This window comes from Perna viridis, chromosome 2 (assembly GCF_037379345.1).
Source record: "Perna viridis isolate PV_CMFRI_1.1 ecotype Kerala chromosome 2, ASM3737934v1, whole genome shotgun sequence".
In the NCBI taxonomy this organism is placed as follows: domain Eukaryota; kingdom Metazoa; phylum Mollusca; class Bivalvia; order Mytilida; family Mytilidae; genus Perna; species Perna viridis.
In genome coordinates this window covers 21,987,887-22,011,589 of record NC_142446.1, presented here as the reverse complement: position 1 = coordinate 22,011,589, position 23,703 = coordinate 21,987,887, and the positions used below count along the sequence as shown (strand labels likewise).

At 33.2% G+C, this 23,703-nt stretch overlaps 1 protein-coding gene across 2 annotated transcripts in view; it reads right to left on the bottom strand.

The window, feature by feature from the left end:
• LOC148624061 (neuroglobin-like) overlaps nucleotides 1-23,703 on the bottom strand; it is a 65,233-nt gene that overhangs the window by 29,646 nt on the left and 11,884 nt on the right. Inside the window, exon 1 of one of the 2 annotated variants that reach the window (XM_088566559.1) lies at nucleotides 18,462-19,040. The exons of the other annotated variant lie outside the window; for it this stretch is intronic. Within the exon in view, the coding sequence (XP_088422685.1) occupies nucleotides 18,462-18,658 (197 nt within the window). The 5' untranslated portion in view covers nucleotides 18,659-19,040. Of the gene's footprint in view, nucleotides 1-18,461; nucleotides 19,041-23,703 lie in introns of those variants that run through there. 2 annotated transcript variants of the gene reach the window in all.

Below are 23,703 nucleotides of genomic sequence, written 5' to 3'. Positions count from 1 at the left end.
CACACGTTTTACCAAAACATCGTGTTAAGATTGTAGGAGGATATAACATTTCAACGTATTATAGTATAATACCACTTAACTTGTGTCTTAACCAATATAAAGGGAGAACAATGCCTTTTGGAAGTTAGTAAATTAATTAAAAAGACACTTATGATAAGGATATTCAGTGGTAAACAATAAAATTTGTATTCTGTACTACAAAATAGAATTGACAAATGATTGCTCCGTGTTTTATTTGTCATCTGTAAACGCGTACACAAGTGCTATGTATAGTCGTTACTTCTAGAGGATAAAAAATTATTGAATGTTTCTGGTTGTATTTTTGCATATGGTACATTTTAAGTCCATTATGTAAATCGTTGTATTGAATGTCTCTATTTAAGTTTTAGATGAGGAGAACAGATTGTTTGGTTTTTTTTTATTGTTTTTTTTTGTGCTGCCTTTTTCAAGAATGTCTCCCTCGTTTGTGTTCTTTTTTTTTTCTTTGGTGCTGTCTAGTCAAAGAATTATACCCTCATTTATGTGTTATTGTGCTATTTTGTCAAAGAATCCTCGTTTGTGTGTTTTGTGTTGTCTTGTCAAACACTTTCTACCTCGTTTATGTGTTTTTGTGCTGTCGTGTCAAAGAAATTCCCCCTCGTGTACACCTTTGGTACTTCTACTATTAAAGTACAACAAATATTTGTCGTTTGGTATATCGGGAAAAACCCACTCCTCTTTTTGGTTGAATTTGAGGAACTGCAAAAACTCTTTTTACACTTAGGTTACCATTGTGGTAATATCTTTTAGTTTGCTAATGTTTTAGATGGCAACTTCTGATGATTTTTTTAATGAGGAAAGGTAAGCAAAACTAATAAATGATACGCATGATTCTCTGTCGTTTATGTCCGTAAATGTTGTCGTACCAATAGTGTATTGTCAATAGTTTCGTCTTCAGACCATGAAATAAGTAAGATTTTGAACTATTACGATTATCAACATATTTCATTTAGGTGTTTAGACCGGTCTGGTCATGGTAGTGTGTTATTGGTTTTGATTCTAACCTTATGGAGTTTTCTGTGACTCAACATAGTTCGTAGTTTTTGTTATTTTCTTCCAAATCAAATCTGTCGACCTTGTAAGGTCTGAATATGTAAAGAAAGGTAGTAAAACACTCTCCATTTTACAAGGTAAAATATATTATTTTTTTTCCAAAATTCCTGGATACAAGCTAAAATGAAAATGATAGTCTTAACAATAATAACTTATGCACAACATCGTTAACCGACTGAAAAAAAATCTACACAAGTTCACAAGATAAATACCATACTAGTATGTACAGAACTATGAATTTTTAAATAAATACCTGTCAAATTACTCCGAGACTTTCTTTCACAATGTTTGCTGAATTGTTCAGGTCATTTAAGGTATTAAGGTATGCGTAAGGGTCGTTCATTAAAAGATAGATTTTTCAAGCAAATGTTTTTGTTAGTGATCTTAACAAATTGGATGGATCAATTTGATGGTGTATCCATCTGCACCATGAAAACTGATTAATTCAACGGGTCATAACTTTTCTTTCCTCGTTTGTCTATCCCAGACTTGACTTTTTATGAGCAACTCGGCGGGTGTTTCTAGAAAAGCAGAGGACGCTTACCCTACCGGTGCATCTGGTTCATGCTCCCAGTTTTTAGTGGGGTTCGGTTGCTCATTTGCTTTTTTTGCTTTGTGTGTATGATTTTAGTTGCTTTATGTTCTTTGTTGTGTATGTCTGTTTTCCATGTCTGGTCTTTGTCCCTAAATTGCATTCTTTTGATTACCGCTATAACCTTGGTTCCCTTGATTACTCTTTTATTGGTTCGCTTTAGAGTTGAATACAATATGCCAATATGTATAATTATAGGCACAGTAAATAGTTTAAGCGTTTTACGTCTTCCTCTAGAAAAAAAGATATTGACAGTAACCTATCACCTCATCTATGTCCTAAAGGCTTTATTTGTAGACACAAGACACACTTAGTAATCATTTAGGTGTCTGAATCGATATAACCTAGCAGAAAACTTTATTCGATTTAGAACGGCTTCAAATTACATTCTGTAAGAAAACTTGTGTACATGAGCTCATTTTCATGCCAAGCTGAAAGATTATTATCATCAGAATATAAATTCTCAGTTATAATTGCTGAATGTCAATAGTACAATTATCTTAGACCAATGATACAATCAAACCTGGAATTAATAAAGAATTATCAATAAGAGAACTAGGAATCAAAGGCAATTCGGGTAATCCTACATACAAACATGGAACATTCTACAAGGATGAGCTCCTTGCTAATCACATATCCTTTATTGTCTCGGTGAATATAACTCTTAGGACTTACCTTTGTTGTTTTTTTTTTGTTTTGTTTTGTTTTGGTTTTGTTTTGGTTTTTTTTTTTATTTATTTATTTTTTTTTTTTTTTGATAACGAATCTTATTCAAAATTCATACAAAAATGGTACATAGCAGGACCGTTTACTTGCTCAACAAGAGAGTTGTTTTTTAAGCTGACCAAAATTTTGTCCGCAGTGAAGAAAAGGACAACAAAAATACTGTGGTAAATACTCGCGTAGTGGTATTTACCATATGTGGACTCTAATAAAAATTTAAGATCTTTCGGATAATTTTAAGTCTTGCTCTGTCGTTGATATTAATTCAATTAAAAAATAACCCTACAATACAAGATTTATGACGTTTTTCCAGAAATAACAGTATGCATTTATGTTACTTTTACAAAGACCTTGAACTTTTAACGTTTCTGCAATTTTTAAGATGGTTTTTGTGTGGAACGGAAGTGGCCACACATCTGTTGACTCAAGATATTTTTACACGAGTTGTAACTGACAACTATACACAAAATATATGGAGCACAAGAGTCAACACGCCACTGTTAAAAGAGTGAGAAAACTGCACAAAATCTGTTTTTCAGTCTTTTTAACAGATTTTCCAAATCTCAGCCCAGTTTGAAGTGTGAAGGTCATATATGGCCGTATATATATATATATATATATCAAAATTATTACCATAAATCAACTATAAACACATTAAAGAGCTTGAGGAACAACATACAATTTTCTGTATGTACACTTTGTTTTCGTGGCAAAATTTGGCCCTTACCGAACCAACGTTTTTGTTATTTGAGGCTACCATTCTATTTAGTTTACCACTACAGAAAAAAATGACAATACTTCTATACCGAGCAACAGGTGATCATCATGCTTAATTTTCTCCTTGACAAAATATTTGTCACTTTCATGAGGACACTTTTTCTACATAAACTTCGGTATTTCAATGGACACTAATTGTGCCCCTCTTCTAGCCGATCTGTTTCCTTATTCAAATGAATCAAATTTTCATCAAATCCTTATCAAAATAAGACGTTTTAGATCCTTAAATGTCACAAAACAATATATTGGCGACATTCTGTCCATTAATAACGCTAAATTTGGATAATGTTTTTCGTTTACATATCAACTAGAACTAAAAATTAAAGAGACTACTGACACATTTTCCTCTGCGTTATTTTTAGCCCTTCTTCTCGACTTCGACGACAGTAGTCAACTCAATACAAAAATATATAACAGACTAGACGATTTTGATTTTAAATTTATAAATTTCCATACCTTGTGCAGTAAATAATCAGCTTTCCCTGCAAATGGTGCTTATATATCTGTGTTAAGGTATGCTAGAACCAGTAGCCACTATTCAGACTTCTTAATACGCCATAAATACCTGGTCCACAGGCTTTTGACCAAAGTCTTAAAATACGTCTCATGCTCTGCCTAAAATTAAGGTTTTATTTCCGATACCCGGGCCTTATGGAGAAATATTCTGTTTTACTTTCATCTTGAACTTGATGCGTCTTTTCCACAGCGCGCTGAAAAACCTAGATTTACCTAACATTTCGTTTCAAGTGCCTTTTCTAAGTCAGGACCATTGCGGTACAAGCTGCTCCGGTGGTGTAATATCTATTTTGCCGGATTTATTTTGGACTTGACTTGATTATGAACCGGATAAGTGTTCGGTAATTTTGTTGTCACCCTTATTGTATACAACTATTGTATACAACATTTAAATGTTTAATGGTTTTAGTCGAGAAAGTTGGCAAGTGTGGATTCATTTGATTATATGAGATAGAAGCAAAATGACTTTAGAAATTATTCGAAATATAAAATGCATGAGTATTCATGATGAATCATGCTTACACAAATGAAAATGCAATTTTACTTTAATGTCTTTAATCAACTTCAGGGTACTGGTAAAACATTGTTTCCATCTTAAAGGTTATGTTATGTTTATATTAAGTTTATTTGAATAAAAATATCAATGACACTGAGTAGTTAATTTTTTTATTAACAGTGTTTAAATGGTTTCTATAACACCTACACCCTGTGCCTGCTTGATCGTCAAATGAAAGGTTATTTACCTCTTATAGTACGAGTATTACCAAACATTAGTATGATCATGACAATCTCTATGATATGAGAATGGAGTTCATATTTGGTACATTAATTTGGACAAAACTTATATACCAAAATAAAATTTTAAATTATATAATGTTATAACATAATATAACAAAGGGTAATACCACAATTGCCGAATAAGTTCACGATGACGACCATAAAACCTCTGTAAATATGACTTGTAGCAACTTAAGTCTAGGAAAGGACGGTACAAGAAGTCCGTGTTTCTTCAACAACCTGTGTCAATACCATCTGTGCCATCCCTCATTATACAGTTTGTTTGATTTGTATATGGAACTTTATTCAATACATACGAGACAGAATAAGAAAACATTACATAAATCATGAACTTACAATAAACGTCTTACAATTAAGCTTCTGGAAAAAGATTATGTTACTACAAAATTGAAAGGTTTTATTCGACATCATGAACTCGTGGATTGTTACGTTGTGTCCATCTGCACCATGAAAACTGATTTATTCAACATGTCATACTTTTTCATTCCTCTTTTGTCTACCCCGGACTTGACTTTTAATGAGCAATTCGGTCGGTGTTTCTAGAAAAGCAGAAGACGCTTACCCTACTGGTACACCTGGTACATGCTCCCAGTTGTTAGTGGAGTCCGAGTTACTCATTTACTTTTGTAACTTTGTATTTATTATTCTTGTTGCTCTATATCCTTTGTTGTGTTTCTCTGTTTTCCATGTCTGGTCTTTGTCCTTGGATTGTATTCTTTTGATATACGATGGAGTCTTGGTCCCCTTGATTGCTCTTAAATAGTAAAATCAGATGAATATGCACTAAATTCTGTTTCTTTTTTAATAGTTTAGCTTACATACATTAACTTATACACAAATTTGTTGATATTCATCGGAATACAAAGGCATCATAACTTCATCTGTGTGTTCTATTTCAGGTTACAGATATTTTACTGTTTTGTAGTCTATTATCATGACTTCAAAAGATCGAAATTAATTCCACATATCGAGGTTTTGTCATGATTTTTCCTAATGTTATCTTAATGATAAGACCCTTTTGATTACCGCTATAACCTTGGTTCCCTTGATTACTCTTATACACTTAACTACTTCAACTTTCCTATTCTGAAATGTACATCTATTTTATAAACTATGAAGGGTACTAACAAAATTACCGAATTGATAAAATCTGGACCAAGAAATATTAAAAAATACAAAGTTATTGATTAGAAATTGAAGATAATTAAAATATCATCAAAAGTTCTAAATAACACCAGCTGGTTGATCTTCTAGCATTTTAGGCACGTGTAATCAATCTTATTTTATTATTTATTTCTGGCTATTCATTGATCTTTTGATAATATAGATTTTATTCATATGTTTCATTATTTTTTAAGCGATTTTCTTCATAATTCATAATTTTTGCAAATGGCATGTTTGAATTTTCGAAGCGTTATTCATGATGAAATACACCTACATGTATGCCAGAACAGAAAAGTATTGTGACTTTTTTGGTCGGAAAAGGTCCTTAGTGAAAATGGAGTAAGTATTTAAAGTGAAATTTTACACAGCAAAAGGTCGATATATAGCTGTTATCTATATAATGAATGACGTTTCTCAAATACAATGCTGACACTCTTTCTATTTTTTACGATAGGATGCTCACGTAGCCAGTGTAGCAAAACTCATATAAACACAACATCTCTTGTCTTTGAATGTTAAAAATTTGTATGACGTTATTGTAACATGACCTATTTAGAACAGATGTTGACAACACCCACAGGTTTTCTCTGTGAGATGTTACTAAGAAATGAGGGTATTATGCCTGACTGAGTTTGATGCTTATTTAATACACTCTAAATGAGTAATTAAGGGAACCCAGATTCGAGCAGTAGTCAAAAGAATATATTCCAAGTGTAAAGACTAGACATTAAAAATAGTCACATAAATGAAAGAACATAACAAAAGTAAGTAAGCATACTGGACTCTACTAAATAAATCTGATTCTAGCGTCGGTTAAGTTTTAGCCTAATACTGTGAAAGTACTATTGTTCGTGGGGTACCAATTTTCGTGATTTTCGTGGGAAGGCCAAAACACAAAATTTGGTTACCAACGAAACGGAGATTTCCATTGATATGTATACTGAAAACCTCGAACACCACGAATTCAAGAATCCACGAACTTGTATTTCCTAATCCACGAAAATTGGTATACACGAATTAAAATACTTCCACAATATTTTTTCTGTGAATTTGGTGAGCTTTGTCTTATAAGACCAGTATCAGTGTTTCTACGTTTTGAAGAGCTGTCTAAATCTAAATATCGACATAGAGTTCATATAATATATTTTTTCTTACTTAATTAAGAGTAATCAATATTAGTTTACTGGTTTATATTAAACAATTGATTAATTCAGAATGTTACGCCGATAGAGTCAACGTTTACAACTTGTTGACAAGCAAAGGAATGTTAATGTCCTCTACACCCATAATTAATATCAACCTATGTACCATAATGCATATGATTTTTTTCCTATTAAAGAAAATCTATCCTTATGTGATATATTACCCATGTAAAATCAGCATTTATCATCCACTACTACACAGCATTTGGTTTTTATGTTAAACGAAGTCATTGCTTTTACATTCAACACGGTTGACGTATACAACAACCAACGATTCAGTTTTCATCTATCCATTTTTTGTCACATGAAACGAAAGCAATAAAACAATTTTAAAAAAATTAACCACTTTTAAAACTTAGGGAAACTTGATTGGGAGAACTTGTATGTAACAAAATATAAAGTCATATTTTAATTGAAATTAACCAAATGGTTCCATATTTGAAATTCATACATTGTAATAATTCAGCATTCATCCCGACATATACTTTAAAAAGTAACGAATTAAAATATTCATGAAGGTTTTAGTGTTTGTATCGTCTACGGAGATTTAACAAAATAATTGATCATAATCAAACTACAAACGTATTTTCTCCTATAAAATATATTTAGCTCAGCAATAAAGGTTGGCAAAACTTTGTTTTGTATTCTGTCCATATATAACTTTAACTTCTAAAAATCCAGATCTTCAATGAAGAAAACATTTATTTTATTCATAATTATTAATTAACCTAACAGCGTCAGAACATGTGAATATATGATAGTTTAGGATTTCGCAACATACGCAATTATTTTAAGTATGAGAGGGAATCAAATCAAGGGAACCAGAATACGAAAGGTAATTAAAGGAATATCATATTAGGATTGTGACTAACTTGGAAAATAGACAAACACAACAAAACATATCAAGTAACCAAAATAACTACAAAGAAAAAAGTTAATAAGTTAATGAGAAACCTAAGTCCAATTTAAAACGGAGTAGGTGTGCTGGTAGGATAAGAGTCATTTGCTTTTAAAGACACACCCATCGAATGGCTTTTAAAATGTCATGTCCAAAGTGAACGTCGTCTGAATATAGCTGAAATATTGCTGCTCGGACGTTAAACCCCAACAAACAAACAAACCAAAGTGAACGAAAGACGCAAGGAACGAAGTTGTTGAACAGTATACTCAATTAAAGACTCTTCTTTACACACTACCCAACCACTCCCGTTCTAAAAAAAAAGCTCAGAATATAGAAATCGTCTAAATCATTCGCCTTGTAAACACGACACAATGCAATTAGTTATTCAACTAATTTCGTTATTTCTTTTTTTAAGATGTGATGTGATATGCAAAGTATTACCTATGTCACTCGGCTGTTGAAAGTGTACATGTTTCGTTTATCGAATTTAACAGTTCATATCACCATCTGATGGTACACGGTAATAAGGTATAAATTTATGATATGTTTGTTTGTTTGTTGGGGTTTAACGTCCGAGCAGCAATATTTCAGCTATATTCAGACGATGAACATGAAATGGATGATAAAATGAACATGAAATGATGATGAAATGAAAAAGGGATGGGACACAAGGACAATGGGGTCGACAAATTTTTATTGCCACTGGAAATAGGGAAAGGTGGGTAGGGTCGGGCAATTTAGCCTCCTGTGGCGGAGCCCTATGGTTCCTACTCCGGGAGAATACCACAGTACGGTTTTTTAGCGTGCGAGGAACGTGGCATCTTTCCCAACATGATGCACCACTATGGTTTGCGGTCAGGTTTTCCGTATTATAGCCTGACAACCCCAGCATGTAACACACCAGGGGTACCCCATTTCATCTCCTGGGGCACACATCCCAGTGCTCTGTGGGCAGAGCGTCCTAGCCCCCAGCAAAGGTTCTGAGCACTATTTAGTCGCCTTTTACGACAAGCTTAGCGCTGCTGCAGGCCTATTCTTTTAACACTCGGACCTGCACGGGGCATTTATGATATGTGACAATTCAAATACTGTAAAACAAAACCCCTATTCTCTTTTTTAAATCAGGTCGGCTCATATTTTTTATGGCAAACTTGTGCCTTCTTTAAGAGAGAATTATGCACCAAAAACGATTTTTTTTCTTACTGTCAATTATTCTATTATTATCTTAACTGCTACCATTATGATATCATATTCTAATTTTATTTTTAAAAGCATTTCAGAATTAAGGAGTAATCTAAGGAACCACGATTCTAGCGGAAATAAAAAGAATGCAATCCAGGGACAAAGACCAGACATAGAAAACAGACACATACAACAAAGAACATAAAATATCAAAATAATACACACAAAGTAACAAACGTAAATGAGCAACTCTACTTAAACTGGGAACATGAACCAAGTGCTCCGGTAGGGTAAGCCATCTCTGCTTTCTTGATTAAACCGCTTAGTTGCTCAGGAAAAGTCAAGCCCAGGGTAGACAAAAAAGAAAATAATGACACGTTGAACAAATCAGTTTTCATGGTGCAGATGGATACACCGTAACGATCCACGAGTTCATGATGACGAAATAAAACTTCTGAAGTGAAGTCTTCCATCTTGTACCAACATAACTCGTTTTTCATAAGCCGTTTTGTAAGAAGTCTAGCGCGATATAAGAAGTCTGTGTAGTTACGGCAAGCTCTGGCATAATGTATGAGTTGATATGAAAACACCGTATGCAGGTGCTGAAGGGGTATTGAGAGATGAAAGGAAGGTTGACAATACGGAATGAAAAGTCATCGCGTTTGTCGTACAGTCTGGTCAATAGTTTTTTCTCTACCATCGATCTAGTTATGAGGCTGACTTCACAATGTCTATAGTATCCTTTATCTCAAATTCTTTGGGGTAGATGCAATGTAATAAAGCCCCGAAACTAGGATTGTTTAACGATAATACGTCATCTATGAGTGTCAAGAATATATCACAATGGACAATTGTTACCGACGTTACTACATAACGTCATTGTAAAACGTCTAACTATTGTATTATCAGATTGTATACATACGTTGAAATTGAATACAAGTTTAATCAAGCGAATGTCTCTTTATACTCAAAGCGAAGAACTCACCAACCCGATCCCAGATATTGGTGCCGTGACCAGGATAGAAATTCAAAAACGGGGGACGAGGCCACAGAAGTGCCCTTACTAAACTTATCAACTAAACAGCAGAGAAAATTCGGAATGATGATATTAGCACAGCAGAACTGTCGGCAATCACTGATACTCTTACCAAGAAGCAGAAAGTTTTACAGACTTACGATGACCACATACTAGAGGAAACAGAATGAGAGATTGTGGAACAGGAAATCTCAGGAACTGACGATTATAATATTTTTTGTGGGAGTGACAATTCGGAAATTTAAGGAAATAACAGTCATCAGGAATGGTGAGTTCACCCTCAAATCCTCAAATTCGCTCTCATGCACAACGTTCATACCCACCCTGTGACATGAATCGAAATACCAATCTCTCTGTTCACCTACCACAACAAATATCAGTACATGTATCTGACCACCCGTAGATCCCTGGAATCATTCCGTAGAAAATACGGCAAATCATAGTAATAATGCCACAAGATTTCATCAGAAACTCCAAACTTTAGAACTTATAACGACGTTATGTTATGGCAAACATTTTGGGAATAATTTGAAGCATCTGTACATGATAACCCCTTACTGTCAAATATTCAGAAATTCAAATACCTGAAAGCTCAACTTCATGATACAGATCAGAGATGCATATCCGGATTAGCCCTTATGCACGCAAATTATTACCAAGCAGTTGCATTACTCAAGAAACAATTTGGCCAAAAGAAGAAAATAATTGATGCACATATGCAAAAGTTAATTGATATTCCATGTCCGACAATGTCATTGAGAAATTTAAGTATTTTCTATAATAAGATAGAGACAAGTATCAGAGGTTTGGAATCCCTCGGCCAGTCATGAAACATATGTAGACCTTTCAACTCCCATCATATTCAGAAAGTTACCGTCAAAAATGAGAAAAAATCTTACTAGAGTCAATGGTAATAATTGGAACAATAATTCACTCAGAGAGGCAATCGAAAAAGAAATACAATCAGAAGAAGTAGGCTATGAGTTATAAGTTAATATTGATGATACAACCCATACCGCAACTTTTGTCACAAAAGCGCCTCATAAACATAGTTATAAATCACAGTCTAGGAGGCAAGATAATACACTAAAAACAAATACCAAGAAGTTATGCGCATACTGCGACTTGCCACACTCATCAAATGATTGCACAAAAGTACAAGAGACCGAAGCACGATATGCAATAGTTAAGAGGAAACAGTTATGTAACAATTGCTTGGGTACACACAAAGCATCTGAATGTCGCTCTTGTCATACATGTAGAGCTTGTGAAAAGAAACACCATACTAGTTTATGTTACCAAAGAAATAAACCAGTAGACCAAGCTAAATCTGTTACCGTCAGCGCAGTAGAGCTGAATCTGTATCAATTTCTGCAGAGGTTTACTAAAAACTGCCATTTCTTCAGTGTGGTACAACAATCAAAATACCATGGCTAATATTTTATTGATGAGAGATCCCAAAAGTCGTTTATTATAAGATCTTGCCACAAAGTTGCAGATAAGACCCCATGGAACTACAACAATAAACTTGGCAACTTTTGGAGCCACCATTCGTAACATCAGAAACAGGGACAAAGCAACTATTTACCTAGAAACTGAAAATGGTGGAGTGTTACCAATAGAAGTACTCGTTGTGCCAAGGATAGCCAATCCACTCAGAAATATAGCTCATTTTGAGGCCGCCAAGCTGTCCTACTTAAGAGGACATAGACTAGCACATCCGATCACAAGAGACAACCAATTTGACACCAATCTGTTGATTGGTGCTAATCTCTACTGGCAAGTAGTACAAGATGAGATCATTCGAAGACAAGGCCCTACAGCCGTCAAATCCAAACTGGGTTATCTTGTTTATTTCCGGTCCGTTAATGAACAGAACAGCAGTTACAATGACAACTATGATGCTGAATGTAATGCTAGACCATAAATTGGAGGAACACGACTTAGAACGATTTTGGAATTTAGAATCGATGGGCATATCTCCAAAGAATGCTGTCAACTGTGTCGAGTCTTACGTAAAGTCTGGAATTACACTAAAAGAAAAGAAATATTATGCAAAATGTCCTTTCACTGATGATTGCCCTGAGCTCCCAACAAACAAAAATATCGTACTGAAACGGACAGAAATACGCTCCATATATATGGTGAAATAATAAGTGACCAAGAAAACGTGGATTTATAGAGCGAGTATCAGAAGATGAACCGACCCCAGATTTTCCACTTTTTCGGCGGCCCCAGTGTCAAGAATATTTAACAATGGACAATTGTTACCGACGTTACTACATAACGTCATTATTGTAAAACGTCTAACTATTGTAACGTCAGATTGTATACATACGTTAAATCAAGCGACGTACTAACCAACCCAATCCCAGATATTGAGGTCAACTGAGAATAAAGGATCTAGCTAAATATGTTCCTTCTTTTGGATTAGACCAGCTGTAAAATCAGCCTCATATAAGTGAAGTAATAGGTCAGCAAGTAGAGAAAAACAATTTGTTCCCATTGGAATATCGACCGTTTTTTGAAATATCACAATAAATAAATAAAAAACATCTTAGATAAATTTGGAAAATGATTTTTTACTATTTTTCAAAGTATGAGTAATCCCTACAAAGAACTACTTGTTTGTGTCTTGGTGTACCGTATTATACAATTATAGGTTTTAATGTCGTTGTATTCTGATAATAATCTTTGATTGAGGGTTTCCAGAAGAATATTTCAGGATCCACATTGAATTCATACCACTATGGGAGTAACAAGTGTCGTGGTAGGACTGCAGACCCTCTTTGACAGCTTTGAGTATAGAAATTAAAATTTTTGAAAGCGGTTTGGTGGCACATTTTTCAGCTTATGCTAAGTACCGTTGTTTGTATGGATTATTGTGGAGTTTAAGAATCCAGTACATAGACAGTTTATTACAATCATCATCTTTGATAGCGGACGCAAAAGAAGATAGCACAGATTTGTTGTTTTCCGCCATCTCTTCTTTGGAGAGTGTGGTAGCAGTATAGGTCTTATTACTGCTATAATTTTCTATGTTTTGCAGACAAAAACAATGTTGTTTTGGGCTTTATCTGCTGGAACAATGACATATATGTCATGTATAGTAGACATTGGTTTTGCTACATTGCATTTTAAAAATGTCACTGAATGACGTTGAAGCCTACTCAAGGAAATAAACAGAATATCGAAATAACACACTGGGATAATTATTCTTAAATCATGGTAAGTCAAAATACAGAAGTAATACAAAATGTAGGATTTCTAACGAAAACACGATTTTCCACATATTTTCATCACAATATGTGTCGTTCTAGTTGCCACAGCTACTAAAATTATTGTTACCACCTTAACACGAAATTTTGTTTCTAAAAGATGTGAAGAATTACATGCAAGAATTTAACATACTGAGCAACAACTCTATGAAATAAGACAATTGACAAGCATGGGGTTGTAATGCTTGTGTTGGTTCAAATCGAAATCCAAATCAAAGGATCCATACGTCGGGTACTTGAAATGTAATCGGATATGCAATGACGTTGATATTGAGTTATCAATATAGTGAGTTTGGATTTCAATAAAAAAAAATGTAGTATTGATGACGATTATGAAGAACCTTATTCAAGCTTTTTGACAAAAATATCTCTTTTCCTCTTTTCCACATTTGATTTCTCTAATGTAATATTCATTATTGTTGAATCTGATGAAAAGAATTACTAATTAAATGCTTCATGGCTTTAAAACGTGTTTCGCAACGCAAGACAGCTGACTATCATAAAAGGTAATTGCAAGTCGTAACTCTAGTGTTAAATACGAATGTTTTCTGCAAAGAATCATCCTTCTATATTTACTTGATAAGTTTTTTTTTCAAAGCAGCTTGACAAAATTTACGGACTTAATACTGATCAACATTGGGGTGCAACACACACAGCCACGTAGTAGTCTACACGTACTAGATGAGCACTGTATTGTCGCCAACCATGTTACTCAAGACGATTACTAAAGATAAAATAGCCAAGAGACCCGACGCCAATCAATACTATGAATCTTTGGCTTTAACAAGCTCGTGGCACAGATCGTGTAGCGGGCCCGGCTCTGCATATAACTGAAGTAAAACCAATACAAAATCTACAAGAAACCGGATACTTTGTTGTACATCACCTTCCATCTGGCGTAACATTTGACCCACGAAGTGGTGGTGACTTATCGATATTTTCTCAATTTTTATCCATATTTTCCCATCTTCTTCCGCTTTCCAGACATGAAATTTTCAGGAAATTCTCAAAGACCATAAGGTGAAATAGTACGAAACATTTCACATGTATGCAGTACCATCTGCAGTTGTGCAATTTTTTGTTAAATTCCGAAGAAAACTGCTGTTTTGAAATGGCATCAGCCAAAAAAAGGTCAAAATATAGGCCATTGTGAAAACCTAGGTGGCCAAGACCTTCAAATGTTGTACAGTGGTGGGGTGCAACACGAAGAACAATAGTTCATTTAAAAAAAACGTGCCATGGCAACCGAGCAATCCACCCCCTACCCAATTTCTAAAATGCTCCATTTTGGATAAAACTTAGTTTTTAGGGTAAAAATAATATGTCAAACCTAATTTTGAGGTGCATGGTAGATGACTTATTCCACGTTTCGCGAAACGTAAACCTTTATTTCTGATCTATTACAAAAATGTAATCGTCTGTTTTATTATGTTTATTGTTGGTTAAAAGATTGCTTAAAAAAGCTGAAAAAAGGTTTTCTTATTTTTGTTGTTAATTTTCTCAAATAAACAAATATTAAGTTGTTTAACATCCAAGTACGACATTTTAAACATCAGATCAACTCTTTGTTTTACAGTTCATAAACATGGAAACAGAAGAACGAACAACAATCACACTTGTCTGATTTGACTACTCATTTCTTATTGGCCACAATTCTCCTACAACATCTCGACGAAAACTGATGATTATTTGCATGCACATTAATTGGTATTTGAATCAAAAATAGAACAATAATTGTTCAACCAGAACTGATCTGGTGTTTGAATCGTAAACATTCTCTATGTGAAATTAATCAAACATCCGTGATATGCAGAAACCTCATGTTGAAGCCTGATTTTTGTTATAGAACTTAAAATAATACACAAATAACCAATCGTCAGAAAAACATTATTGTGATTATGAAGCTAAGCTGGGTTGAATGAAATTGGTGAATCATTATATGATTAAGTGTTAATAAAGACCACACAAGAGTACAAAGCAATTATTTAACAGTATAAGGAGCAAAACCAAATTACTACCCCAGTGAGTACAGTGTTCATTAAACAAACAGGCTAAAACCAGGTCAAGAAACTGATCAAATAAAATAGATCGATTCACTGGTAATGACTGCATGGACATTTATTACAAAACTGCTCAACTGAAATCGTTCAAAACTAAGTTTATTAAAAACAGATTAAGATGATGAGAATGGGTTTAATACAAAAATTAACATGTTCTTGTTTATCGGGTTTATTAATTAAAAGCGTACTTTGATGTTAGACGCGTATTTTTGTGACGTTTTCCAAATCTATGAATTATTTCTGCATGCCTCTTTCATATGATTGATAAATGAAATTAAGCATTGCAAATAACAATCAGAGAGAACATTGCTGTTATAAATAGTTGTGTTCTTATTAGGCCTATTTAATACTTAACACCTGTTCGACTATTGAAGGAATGTTACGTCAAAGATTTTTTTTTTTTTTTTTTTTATTTTAATTTTGAGGTTGGTTCGAAATACTTTCGATATGATAGAAAAAAGAAATGACGAAGCCTTAAACGGGAACTTCGTGGACAAATATGCATGAGTATATTTTTAGTCGAGGAGTAATAGCCCAGGGTTATTACATGTGTGAATTTTATGTCGTACTTCCAAATAGTATTGGTACGGTTGCCGTACCGGCCGCTACAACACTGCATAAATACGGCTGTAAATCTAAACAAAGATGTACACGCTATGTTGATATCTGCCATTTGGTCGATTAATGACGTAGATTTTAAATCAATTACGTACATTGATAAATGCAGTATATATGTTTCAGATATTATGTTCAGCCTAGCATGTGGTCTTATTGATAAAAAAAGCATAAATACTGATGTTAAAATCACCATTCGACCATTATTCCTAAAAAATACGACATAAATACCAAGAAAAAATTCAGATTAGGTAGATAAAGGACAAACTGTACCGTTAAATTCATTTAAGCGATAGCGAATGAAAACTTCGTTCAGCTTATATCTTTTTTTTTGTGAGATATATAATGAAAGGTGTAAGTGATGTGGCTTACATGAGAAAGTAGGGGGGGTTGCGATCTTAAACTCGACACGATATACTATGCTTAGGATTACATGTCTCCATAAACTGGCAATCAAAACGTCTGTCTTATTATATCGGATATTTTGTTTGTAATTCTAAAACAATTTAGGAAATAACTTGAGAAGCATCGTCATTAAAAAAAATATTAAAAAAAAATAATTCATATACATAACGGGGCTTCCTATTTTTTATATAAAAGTCAATGAGGCATAAGTGAGCTTTCAAAATGTGGCAAAGGGTAACGAAGGAAAGGGTGAACTTGGACAATAGGGAATGGAGTAGACTCCGTTTTACGTGGAAGTCGGAAAAAGAATAGCTTCCAATCTTATAGACCACAAGGGAAAGATGAATTAGATTAATTTCTTGTTATTTGGGCTATATTTAATTATTTTTGGCAATATGCAAATGATGTGCTATTCACATTTCTTATCTATGGGGCAATGAGGAATAAGATGATAAGGAAATTGTACAACTCATAATACCTGAAAATATGAAATTACTCTTGTGAATTGTTACCGTTTTTAGTCGAGTATTTATATAGTAAGAGATTTAAAGGGCATTACAGGTTTGTTTTAATTTCCCACTTTTGTCAAGCAGTTCAAGTGGAAATACTTAAAAATTATTTCCCCGAAGTATGTTAATCGAGAATCTCAGGTTTGATAGCTGGGTTTTTTAATTGAAGTGAATAATTAAATCATATATGTACTTGGAGAGATCAGAGAAAGTTATAAAGCGGATTTGTTAAATGAAATCCTATTTTATATGAGAAGGCTACGTGCCGACGTTCTGCTATAACAATAGGATGTTGTCGACACTCGGTAGAATATCCTGTTCCATGAGACATCATTAGATATAATGTTCGTTAGAAACGTGTCGAATAATGACACATTGTTGAATAGTGAGACACTCCTTTAATTTGTGTGACCTAAAATTCATTCTTATAACACAAAATAAAAGTACTAGGATTGTTATTAAATGCATGATGTGAGAGCCGTTTTTGAATCTGAAAGTCTTCCAATCGTGTTCATAACTTGGCAAAAACAGTTTGACTTACACTGTCAACCTGCTTATCCAAGTCAAATTCTTTAAATTGATTATGCATTTCAAGTCAACAGTACGTTCGAAGAAGAAAACTTTAAATATTGGTAGTCACCAGATGCGAAATTAGTATACAGTCATTAAAGGTCAAGCTTAAGTACACTAAAAACAACAAAAAAAAAAGCAGTTAAGCAGTCCTTCACCATTTCCATTGGAAATGATATACATGTATTCAGATTAAAATATAACTTCTTTTGTATATACATAATAAGTGTATGTTTAAACCCTATATTGTCTACCCTATATCGCATACGCTTTATCACACCTCTAGACCTGTATTGCATACCCTATATTACACCCTAGACCTATATTGCATCCCTTCACAGACCATACTTCGAGTCTGGTTAAAGTATATGATATAATTAACATGACGTGTTAAAATGTGTATTACATGCTGTATCAACCCTAGACCTACATCACCTCGCCATCACCTCGCGGGCCGGTTGGGGTGAAATGAGAGTCTCGGGTTGATGCAGCATGTACTACAGTTTTTGACATGTAATGTTCAGCATGTATTGTCTTTTCTTTTATGGAATATACATATTTACTATTTCTTTTGACTATTGCCTTGAGTTTATCAGTTCGGCAATAATGTTCTTACACTTTTTCCCTGAATAAGGGAAATTGTAAATAGAATAATGTTTCTTTTTCAAGTTACTTAGTACTACTTCCGGAAATGAATTCTGAACCTTCCTTATTGATTCTTTTTTCACCCATTTTCTTTTCGTTTTGTTTCAATTAAAACTTGGTTTTACGAAGCACGAAAACACTTCCCTTACTTTTGACACCTCGGACTAATATTTATGCTCTCCTAGAAAACATTTGTTACGGAATAAGCGATATTAAAAATGGGTCTACGAAAATTAGAGGTTTTTTCACACTTTATAAACACGACAATTCGGTGCTGGTATTCAATGTTTGAAAGTTATTGGCCAGCGTAAAAATGTATATACAATGGTAAAATATTGCAATTCAGAGATAAACGTTTGTAAAGTAATAATGTACACGAATAGTACAAAAACTTACCTGACAAACATTTCCATTCCTGTTTCTTCAATGTTCCTTTTTATACCTTTCCAAGATTGTTTAAGCTTAAAAACTTGTCTGGCATCTAATGGGAGCCTTGGATCAACTTTTGGTATTCCATTGCCTTGTATTTCGTCCAACGTGTTGGCTGGAGAAGATTGTTCCTCCTTTTCTGATTTAGTTTGGCGACATCCCATTATTACAATAAAAAGTATTCAATTTAACATTCTTTTGTTATCCGTTAAAAGATTTTCACTGAAATAATTGTAACCTGAATTCTGTACAGTTTATTAGTGATGCCTTTAAGATAGTCTCAATTAATTTCAACACATGAAATGAGATCAAATATATCCGTAGATGAAATAGCACTTCATACGATCAGAACAGTTTTGCATTGACTAAGTCTTGCAGACTTCGCAGTGAATATTATCCTTCAATCAATACCAATGAATGATGTGATTTTATAAGCCTATGAACTGGCTGTTCTCTCGTAGTTCAACTATTTATATAGATAATTTACCACTTTGTTTTACACGTTGTACATTTATATGTGTTAGCAAGTTACATATTCTACAGAGGAATGATCAATGATGTTTTAACTCTTTTTGAATTCAAACTATCAATCAAATTATAGTTTCTATAGTTTGGTGTTTTTCTAATAATTTCTTTCTTTGAACTTTGCATAAGTTTAATTGATAATCAATAGTGCCACTTTATTGGAAGCAAGGCAAACCTCTGTGGTAGCAAAATTTCTATATCCATTCATGATAAATATGGAAATATTTGCATACCGTAATTACGGTAATGATTTATTTCACAGCTGATAGCAAAATCTATCTAAATACCGGTTAATATCTAACATAAAACAAATCGACAAGAAAATGAGACGAGCTAATGTGATCATCGACCAGTCTTCCTCTTATTTTTCACACTATGTGGTTCCTTTTGCACAATATTTTTTTGTCATTTGCTTATTTATATCTATATATAAAACATTAATGTAACATGCACAGTTTCTTTCAATTATTCTATATTTTTGCATCTAGGTTCAAATGCAGTATCTGTAAATAGTTGATAGCCATATAATTCGTATTGCTTTTACTGCACTTTATTGGTTAGGATAATAAAAGATAAACACGTGGGTTTTTTTTAATTAAAGTAATATGAGGTTTACAGTGGTATACACGTGATTTTGTTATAATGCATTAGTGATCGACATCAAAATCAAAACCACCAAACAAAAACGACAGAATACACAAACAACAAAACGAACAAAACCAAATCATGAATTACCGACCTCCTAATAAGGAACGGGTGATACTTAAAACCTTTTTCTATTTTCATTTAAAAAGTACTAATCCGTATAAAATTAATGTCAGTTGTAGAGCTGATACAAAGTGCAGAAGGAAGCACGTGATGCTTTAACCATTTACATACGCCATATTTTTTGTTCTTATAAGTATGCAGAGCTGGATTTTTTTAAAAATATACTGTAATCTTCAACTCAAGTCAACAAAAACAAGTGCCAATTTTATATTTTATATATGCCAATTATTCATTTAGGATTGTTTAACGATAATCAATATCATCAATATTTCGGAAACTGTAATTAAAGGATCCAGCAACACGATGTTCTTTCTGTCGGATTAGATCAGCTATAAAGTCAACCTCATAAGAGTGAAGAGATAGGGCAGCAAGTAGAAGAGTACAATTTGTTCCCATTGAGAAACGCGTCCACCCTACTGGACAAATATGTTGTCAATCAAAAATCCCTCCTGTATATTTGGAAGATAATTTGTAATTATTTTTTTAAGAAACAACGATGTACGTTTTTGAGTCGGGATTTTAACTCATTATGGGGATTATAAGTATACAGCGTTGAAAAATCATATGGAATTTTTCAGAATCCAAATTGAATTAATACCACTACAGGAGTAACAAGTGTTGTGGTAGTGTTGTGGTAAGACTGGATACCCTCTTTGACAAGCGTATGAATATGTGATTTTCAAAATAAATGTATGAATATGTCCTTTTCAAAATGTGCTGCAATTAAGAGTTCCGTAAGCACCAATTACAAAGATTAAATACGTACGTCAAAACAGGAAATTAATGATATTTAAAGAATCAACGAATTTAACTACTATTTCACTAAATTTATTTTCATTCACCCATCAGGGCCGTACTTCGTGATACATAGAACAAGTTAAGATAGCAGTAGAAATTTCATCATACACTATACTCTTAAGTATGTTCCCCTGGTAAAGTTTAGGTACACATATTGTTTCTGCTCCTTCTCTAATTTTCCTCCTTTTTTCGTTCTCATATGGTCTTATTTGACATTTTTTCTCAGAGATGGCGGACCAAACATTTGGCAATTTGTGTGATGAAAGATGGCCACCCAGATATTTCATAAAATGTTATAGTTGTCATTGAAACAGGTCGTATACGATGATTCATATTTCTATCAATTTAGTTTAACCATCAAACTATCTGAGTATCCGTTCAACAAAACTCATCTATCCACTACTATTCGGTTTATGATTAGGTGACCGCTGGATAATTATATCAATTCTAACACGATCTAGCCTATAAGAACATCTTCGATAAATGCAAACAAGATCCATGAATTATAACATGTTTATTATATTCTTGATCCTGATGGGAATTATGTAATTGTGAAGCGGTACTTAGATATTTGCACACAAATAAACTTGAAATCCAAAATGTCAACAGATTTTAAATGCGCACGGATGGAAAGAAAAAAAAAAGTCATCACGCGTTTTGTGAAATAGCATGAGCATAAACTGGTGAGAAAAATTGAAAGATAAACAACAGTTTTCGGTATATCATCAGTATCCAGAAGAAATCATTGACAATTGCAAACTACACACCTCTAAACTCAAATGACTCTGCCGTCAAAAGAAAACTTCCAAATTTGAAATGATAAATTGATTGTTGATTGTGAAGTGGTTGACCCGACCGTTCGCAAATCTCTGTACATTCCAGTTCATTAACAAATTTTGTTTATCAAGAACAGAAAATAGTTTTGAATAATAATTTCTTATGGGTTAAAAATTTTGATATAATATACAATTATGCAAAAAAACAAAAGCAAATAGACATAAAAAAAAAAACAAGAAGCCGCACAATGAATAAGCAGTAAATGATTGTTTATTCTGCAAATTCGACTTAGACAGTGTAGTTTGCCTGGAACGCCTATTTGAATAGAGGACGAAGTTCTCATAACGGTAATCATATCAAATTTAACCTTTGCCCTCAGAAGCACTGAGTGACTAATTTTAGTCTGACAGTAAATTAACCTGTTGAATATCGAGTTCTTTACTAGTTTAGTATCTTGAACAGAAAAAAATGTTAAAAATGTCGTCTCACATAATGAGTATTGTCATAATAGTTATGGAAAAAAATCTAGTCGACGTAAAGCTGTAAAAGATAAACATGTATTTTTTTTTTCGAAATATTAATATTCAAGAGTAATCATGGGAACTAAGGTTATAGCGGTAATCAAAAGAATGTTATCCAGGGACAAAGACCAGACATGCAAAACAGACATACACAACATAAAGTAACTAAAAATCATACATACAAAGTAACAACAACTCGGACTCCACTAAAAACTGGGAGCATGGACCAGGTGCACCGGTGGGGTAAGCGTCCTCTGCTTTCCTAGAAACACCTACAGATAACACATGTCTCCTATTAATCGAAACTGTAAGAAAAAAAACTAATCTGGATATATATACCTTATATTTTTATCTACGAATAAATGAATTGCATTAAATTATTCCAGTTGCATATGTGTATCGACGTTCTTCTTACAACTCTCCAATTATACATATGTGATATCAATATGTATATACATGTCATAATACTTTATTCCTTAATATTTTTCATAAACTTCATGTATGACAATATCGACAAGTGTTATTAAAAATAATGACAGTGAGGAATTTTATTTTTTTCATTTTTTACAAACTGTTTTTTACATGATAATCTTGACACAATGATAAAAGGGAGACAGAAGACAATCATCCTCTAATTTCTACAGTATTGTTTTTTTTAAATAAAAAACAAAATAAATGAAGACTTATAAATGAAAATAATAATCACTAATTGTATCATCTTTATTCTTGTTACTGATAAAATCACATGGTAATTATATTCATACTGTTTAATATATGTTATAATATAAAAATTATATTATACAGCCTTGTGTGGATAGTTTGTGTGTGGAATTAGGATCACAGCCATTCTCAAATCATTTGTATGCCCTATATGTCTAAATCTGTATCACTAAATATTGTAAATAACTAAATTGTTCGTAAATATTATGATTCAATATGATTGCACTGCCTGTCGATGACGTCTTATTGACAAATAAACATCACTAAACTATAATTTACATGTATGAGCAGGCAAATGAATTCAAGCCTTAACAGTGATATGGAATGGATAGCTACTTTAATGAAAACGTATTGTCAAATGGCAAGCTTAATGTCGAATAGTTAGTATGCACAAAGAAAATATATGTGGACTGTTTGCACAACCTTCTTCTGAAGCACATAGGGAAATATGGTGTAAAAACGTCATATCACGTATATACATCTGCACTGGACTACCAGACTTCTCCAGTCGAACCCATGGACGTTAGTGAAATATTTGAAGCACAAAGAAATGTTGATCTTTGCTTCGAAACCATAACGTAACAACAAATTAAAGAAAACCCAGGTACTATGTTTTGTGTCCGACTTAACTTGAAATAAAATTAATAAGACCAGTGATTACTGTAATGATGTGGTGCTTCCCTTTATCTTTTTACCATGATTTTACTATTGTGTATATCACAATGGATTGGCTACGAGAAACAATTATTTAAAATTCGACTCTATTTGTTCATTTGTGTTAATGCACTGTCCTTCAAATTTAAAACCACGGTGATATATCAAATATGTCAGATTCTGATAAAGTAAACTTGTTGTTGAATTCTGGCGTTAAGTTTATAATTGAAAGTGTTAATATCCGAACCCGAACATTTCGAAATTCAAAGTAGAATTTTAATGAAATTGCGTTAAGCATTTTTAATCACATTCATTATTGGTATTCAAAGTGAATTATTGACATTCAAAGTGAATAAATTGACAAAATACTTCTAAAGCCGACTAAAAATTATGCAACATACGACCTTTGGGGCAGACTTAAACTACATCGAGAAACTCTTCATTGT